Source organism: Abrus precatorius, unplaced genomic scaffold (assembly GCF_003935025.1).
Source record: "Abrus precatorius isolate BTA unplaced genomic scaffold, Abrus_2018 Scaffold10, whole genome shotgun sequence".
In the NCBI taxonomy this organism is placed as follows: domain Eukaryota; kingdom Viridiplantae; phylum Streptophyta; class Magnoliopsida; order Fabales; family Fabaceae; genus Abrus; species Abrus precatorius.
Genome location: NW_020874292.1, coordinates 31,079,708 through 31,086,723, shown reverse-complemented (window position 1 = coordinate 31,086,723; position 7,016 = coordinate 31,079,708). Strand labels below are relative to the sequence as shown.

Genomic DNA, 7,016 nt, shown 5'->3' with positions numbered 1-7,016 from the left:
TTGACTTCTTATGATAAAATATTTTATATTTTATAAAACTTTAAAATTAAGTATACTTCATGAATTTATTTATTATCTCTCACGTAGTATTATATTATCTTGACCTACTTTTATGAGTGTGTGTAAATTAATATTTATATATAATTTAAGAGTTATTTAAAGCAAAAAATAATTAGAAATTTTTCTGCACAGAAGTACTCTGGAAAGTTAGTTATCTTTTTAATTATACCAAAAGATTTTTTTTCTATATTAAGCATTTATTTTTCAATTTGATATTAATTTGAAATTTTTATAATTCTTGAATTAAAATATTTTTATTTTTATTTAATGTAATAAAATATCTATTATTTATAATTATAAGAACTGTTTTTTTAAAAGTTTATAAAATTTATTGAATTTTGAAATTGTCTTATCATATATTTTATAGTTTCTTAACCAATGTTCTTAGTGTAAAAAATTTGATTAACATTTCTCAAAATTTATTAATATATTTATTTTTTACTTATTTAAAAGTGTAACTTACTCCCAAGTAAAAATATATAAGTTATGTATATTGCACATGTATCGCACAAACACAAATATTTATTTGTTTTAAATTACTTTAACTTTCTTTCATTTTATTTTATTATACAAAATTTTATTATTTTAAAAATATAAAAAAATTATACATAATAAATTCCATATCTTTAAAATAACAAGCAATATTTTAAATTTATTGTAATAAAAATTTAATAAAATTTAAAATTGCATATTACTTTATTATTTTATCTTAAATTTTTTATAATTTGAGTGTATAAGTATTTTTGTGAAGTGGTGTCTTCTCAAAAAAGTTTCTATACCATATATATACATATTGTTTAATTAGGGACCTTTAGTATTTGTGAATTTTTTTTAATAAAACTAAATACTGTATGTAAGATGTTCTGTATAATTTAAACTTTTAGTGAAGAATTAATCCTTGAAATATGAAGTTATATTTGCTTTAGAGTTATCTATTATTCTTGTATCCGTAGTTAAGTTGGCTGGTGTAAATTTTTATTTTAAATGACAGTGTTTAAGTGAAAACCCTTTAATAGTTATAGGTATTTTTTTTATATATTTTTTTATTTTAAAAATATTTTTTTAGAATGATTAACATGAATATTACATTATTAACTTAAAAAAAATTTATTTTGTTTTAACAAAAGATCATAAGGTGTTTCATGTACTGCTAGTAAATCAATTATGGGTGAGGGGTGTAGCCAACCACGTAGGCTCTTGAGATGCTTTGGGTGAGATTTGAATTTCTTTTACAAAAATGTTATTTTAGTAATTTATTTTCCAAAAGGTCATTTATTTAAATTTTTTACCTTATTTTTAATTTTTTATTTATAATTATCACAATGAATATTATTTTATAAATTTATGAACTAAAATAACAATATTATAAGTAAAAAATTAAAATAATAAATGTTTAAAATTAATGAAAATAAACTAAATGTTTATTCATATAAATTTATTTATTTTTAAATGTTTACATAATAATTTATATTATAACTTATTTTTTAGAAAACATAATTATTGTTTATATTTTATTATGAATAAAAATAAATTTAAAATGCATTTATATGTTACGTAAACTATATTATTTTTAGCATTAAAATGTTGACATTTGTATTACATAATATTTGAATAAACTGAAGTTTTTAATATGAATAGTGCAAAAATTCTAATTTCCAACATATACTTAGTTTTTTTTATTCCAAAACTCCTGTTTGAATAATTGGAAGACATGAAAATGATAATTGTACTGGTTAGACCCAACAATAAACACTTTATAACATGATAGTTTAAGTTTCATTTTAACAATATTAATTTTAATAGTAAGACAAGTTACCTATAGTTCGTATTATTATCTTTAAAATTTAATTTCCTCTTTATTATATGCTTCAACGTTTTTAGTCGTTTTTTTAAGTTTTTAAATAAATATCAATTATAGAAATTTTATGTTTTACTAAATAATTTTTTTATTATATATTAATTTTAAATAAAAAATATATTCATATAATATTATTAATTATTACTTTCCATTTTTTTTATAAATTACAATATCTTTTACTCTTTTACATATAATTTTAAATTATTCATTTAATATCTCATGTTATAAAAAATTATAAATTAATAAAAATGTTATAATTATTAATTATTGTAAAAAATATTTATATTTTTGTATTATAAGTTATATTATACATTGCACACATAATGTACAAGTGCAAAAATTTATTTACTTTAAATTAATTTTAACTTTTCGACAATTATTTTTTGTTTAAAAATTAATGTTTAACAGAAAGATTTAATGAAAATATTTTTTTATACTTAGACAATATTTATTTTACTTTTTAAAAATAATTTTTTTATTTTTAAAAAATATAATATAAAATTTTGATATCTTTTATTTTTTAAAAATAGAAAACCATTTTTTAAAAAAGAAAACAAACATATTTTTAGTTTTTAATTTCTCATTTTAGTCAAAAGATTATATTAATTTTTATAATATTATTTAGAATTTAATAAAACTCATCAACTGTCAATAAACATTAAAAAAAAAAAATTTCAAAAAAATTTTAGGGCCACCATAATAAAATCACTAACATAATAAGAATATGTATTTCTAAATATATAAAGACAAATTTTGGCATATCTTCCTGCCTATCGTTTTTTTTTTTCCACTAGTTTAAGTTTTGTAATTTGAAGAAAATAAATTAATTTAATTTCATCATTATAAGCATAATTTTTAAATATGAATATTAAATTTAAAATTTAAATTACAAAAATTACTTTATACTCAAATTTTAAGTTTAATTAGCAGTGAAGTATTGATAATAATAAAAAAATATAACAATAATAAATTATTAAACATGCAATGAAAATGATAATTTAAATAATAACAAGAATAATGATGATAATAACATAAAATTATAAATTATAAATGTATAAAAAAATATTAAATTAATAATAAAATTCACATGATTTTTATTTTTTTTAATAAATTTTAATTAATAATTGAATTTATATTTAAAAAATATATTAATTAATATTAATAATAGTGATAATTATAAATATTATAACAATAACAATAATATGGTGAAGTTTACAAGGGTAATAATTATTAAATTATAATAGTAGATAATTAGTTAATAATAATATATAATTTATAAAATTTATCAGAAATAAATAATTTATTTTATAATTAATTTTTTTATGTTTAAAATTAAGATAAAAGCTAATTTAAAATTAATTGAAAACTAACTTTACTGATACTATTTTACTTTAGCTGAATAATTTTTATTTTAAAATTTACATTTAAATATAAAAAAGTGAAAATTCATAACAATCCATGTGGGATAAATTTTGGTACCTTTGGTGTGTGTCTAGCCACGCCATTTTGTCATATTCCTCTCTCCCGGGAACCTTCTTTCTTAAACCTCAACACCAACCAGCCACAGGGCTTTGCAATGCAAACTTTTCTCTTTTCAAAATGGAGCTTACACTAATTATCATTAACTAACCAATCTCAGTGGGTAAAGAGAACCACAATACTGCATTTGGCATCACACTCACACCACAATCATGGGTCAGGCATTTCGTCGTGCATCTGGGAGAATCCGTGCAGCTTCCGAGGCTGACCCATCATCCTTGTACAAACCAAAGACCACAGTTGATCGCCGGCCAGAGTCCAAGGCCTCGGAAAAACCGAAAGTTGCCGAGCAAGTCTTTATTGACGCGGGTAACTCTCTCTCTATGTTGGGAAATTAGGGTTATGTGATTGTGAAAAATTTTGTTCCTTTAACGTAATTTCCTCCAGTGAAAACTGAAAATATCAGTGGGAACCTCAATAATCAAGGTATCTATTAATGGTTATCTCTAGACTGGTTTTGATATATTCGGGAATTCGGAAGTAAGCCTGAAAGATGTGGGGCGGAGGGAGGTGTTTATATGCTGTTTAGTTTGAAGTTCTGGATTTGGATTTGATGTTTTTGCACCCAATAGGGATTGGTTGTGCGTGCTTACTTCACCTGAAAATGGGGGTAATTTGATTCTCAACATGACAAATGATAAATAAATGTTAGAATTACCTGGAATAATAGAGATTGATGAGTTTATGAACATGGAAATTGATGAGTCCCACACTGAGTGCTTCCTTTATCAAAACGAGAAAACTAAAAATAGTGAGAGAGCTCCTCCTACCATCCTGATTTACATACATTGTCACGGGACAACAGTTACTCCCGAAGTGGCTAGGAGCAGGAGTCTTTCGGATTAATAACAGGATGAGTCAAACCTACTCATTATGGCACAACCTAATAATAATAACTATAAAATCATATTTACTAATAATAAAGTTATCACAAATAATCCCAATAACAATAATTAATTAGAATATGAGCTAAACAACATGGTTCAATATTTTGACATCTAATTAATCTAGAATTAAATTAAACCTATGAAAAAAATTATTTATACCAGTTCACATACATAAAATATCCAACAATAAGTGGAGTGAAACACAGTTTCAGTAGTTTTAGCCCCTCTTTAATGGTAAGAAATTGAGCTAAAAGTCAATTTTCAAGTGATCATTCATTTCCACCCTATCTAGTGATAACCAGGGAACGTCTTATGGACTCTTTGGATTCTGAAAATGTTTTTTGTTGTCATTTTCTTTTTTTAATTATAGAAAGGCTACCTTTTTTCATGTTTTTTTGAAGATCTGTAAATGAAATAGTGAAAACAACTTTCATTGTTTCTACTATTTATTAATTACTAGTAAAACAAGAAAGTGAAAACAAGAAATATTTTCTCATCCCAAACAATGCCTAAAGTCTTTTATCCCATTCATTTTCATTCCGTATTTTCCATCTTGCCTGCCAAACATACCATTAGATTTTGTGATTTTACTAGCTGTGGCTGTTATTTTATATATCTATGTGTGTGTGTGAGGCTTCTCGTCATGTTAATCTGTATATTTTTGTAAAATGCATGCATATGTATCGCTTATAGTTTTGGTGTTTTGTGAGGTTTTATAATGCTACTACTATATAGTTCATTGTGGTTGATTACACTGTTATTTGTTCTTGGCTTAAGATGATCGTCCTAGAGTTAACATGGACAACATCCTGGAAGACAGAGATCCCAATTATGACGCTATGCTTGGTAAAATGGTTGGTAGAATTACATCAAAGCCTGGGGGAAAACCTGAGATGGGAGAGGTGAGTTTATGTCAGTTGTTTTTACCCCTTATGTAAAGCTAATGCAGATATGTCATTATGTTGTGTGTAATGTATCCTTATCCATTTCAATGTTTACATCATAGAACCACAATTTGATGTTGTATTACTCTTCACCCTTTTCTAATGAAACTGTATTATTGAATGTTGACTACTATGAAACATTGATCTCTATATGCTGGCAGAAAAAATGGTATTTCGGCATTGAAGATCTAGGAAATACTGTTTTTGCGAATTGAGTTGATAATCTCCTAGAGTCCTATCAGATGAAAGGAAATCTGCCAAAATAATAATATCTTTGACTGTTATGTTATGCGTTGATATTTTGCTTAAAATATAGTAATATGCCTTCACAAATCTTACCACTGTTCATCATCAATCAATTCTAGCTTTATGATTTCTGCCATCTATTTCCTGACTGTTTGGTTGATGCTATGATTTACACTATACGCAGCATGTGCTTTGATTAGCTTATTTTTGAGATCACTTTTTTCAGATTCCCAAGAGAGCTTTTAAAAAATTAATTCTCAAAAATAACCAGTTACAAATGACTAATGCTGATTCAATGGTCAAAGTTTTGCTTTTAAGCTGTAGTGCATGTTTTACATCAGACAAACTCATCTTACAGTCAGACAATATTGTTACAGGCCTTCTTGGTTGAGAAGTATAATAGGCCTATGCCAAAATTACGAAACACAAAGCCAGATTCTGGTCATTATGAGGAAAGGCCAGTTCCTGCTGGCACTTTGAATGTAGCACAGTTGCGCCGTATCATGCTCTTGCATGAAGGCAAGGCTGATGATCACGATGGGCCTATGGATGCTCACCAAATTGCTGAAAAGTTTCAGGTCGACGTTGTTCAGATTCAGAGAATCTTGCATTTCTTATCGCAACCTCCAGAAGGAAGCAATAAAGATAAGAACGAAGCATCAAGATAAATAGCTTTACCAGCATTGCAAACTTGTTCCTGCTGACAAAAGGCCTTTTTCTAAATGGATTTGAGGGGTGGACGAAGTCTTGCCTATTAAGAATGGTAGGTCAACCGAAAGTTGTATGCCAAAGGCCATGACCTCAGGTCTTTATTTACTTGTAATTGACTGTATTACGAAGTGCTTGTGCGGCTGGATTTTGTTAGGACATAGCGATATCAACAGTTGAATTTGTCACTCTCACGGAAACTAACTTTGGAGAGAGTTGCAATAAGGGCTTTGTAACCCAACAGTTGAGCTTTTGCTCTTTTTAAAGTGCTACACAACAATCTTCATTCAAGCCTCTACATCTATTAAAATAGGAGCAAACTGGTTTTGGCTTTGCAAGTTACGCGTGGGTTTGTAGTCTGTAATTTCTTTAAAATTTGCGGACGGTTAGACTTGTTCCCAACAGGCGATTCGTGTGCTCAACGTACCTGGTTGAGCTCAAGTTTTGTGTGGAACAATTACGTTAAATAAATTCATTTTATTCAATCACCTATTTCCTGACCAATGAGGAAGGTTAATCTGGATTTTTTTGCAACAGCCAATGAAAGAACCTTCTGTGTTCATTATCACAGCAGCAAAACAAGTAAATGCAAATGAGGCTAGAACCTTGTATGTTTCTGTCCTACTGACAGATCGATACCATTTTTTTACCCAAATCATGATGAATGCCTACAGCATTTGCAAGCTAAAAGCACAAAGCAAGTCTTGACGCCATCAGTGACCAATTTCATTTGATAGACTCTGAAGCAGAAAACACGATTACTGATCATGTTTA

General features: G+C 26.4%; 1 protein-coding gene across 1 annotated transcript; it reads left to right on the top strand.

The window, feature by feature from the left end:
* Positions 1-3,416: 3,416 nt before the first annotated feature.
* Positions 3,417-6,576, top strand: LOC113852840. The gene is made up of 3 exons (XM_027483223.1): positions 3,417-3,766; positions 5,122-5,246; positions 5,912-6,576. The coding sequence occupies exons 1-3, from the start codon at positions 3,610-3,612 to the stop codon at positions 6,200-6,202; spliced, it is 573 nt and encodes a 190-aa protein (XP_027339024.1). The 5' UTR covers positions 3,417-3,609; the 3' UTR covers positions 6,203-6,576.
* Positions 6,577-7,016: the final 440 nt, after the last annotated feature.

What these genes read in the sequence shown, in the direction of transcription:
- LOC113852840 (XM_027483223.1), top strand. Translation starts at nt 3,610, where the DNA reads ATGGGTCAGGCATTTCGTCGTGCATCTGGGAGAATCCGTGCAGCTTCC. An exon ending in GCAAGTCTTTATTGACGCGG is followed by an intron (nt 3,767 to 5,121) that starts GTAACTCTCTCT and finishes TCTTGGCTTAAG; the next exon opens with ATGATCGTCCTAGAGTTAAC. An exon ending in GAAAACCTGAGATGGGAGAG is followed by an intron (nt 5,247 to 5,911) that starts GTGAGTTTATGT and finishes ATATTGTTACAG; the next exon opens with GCCTTCTTGGTTGAGAAGTA.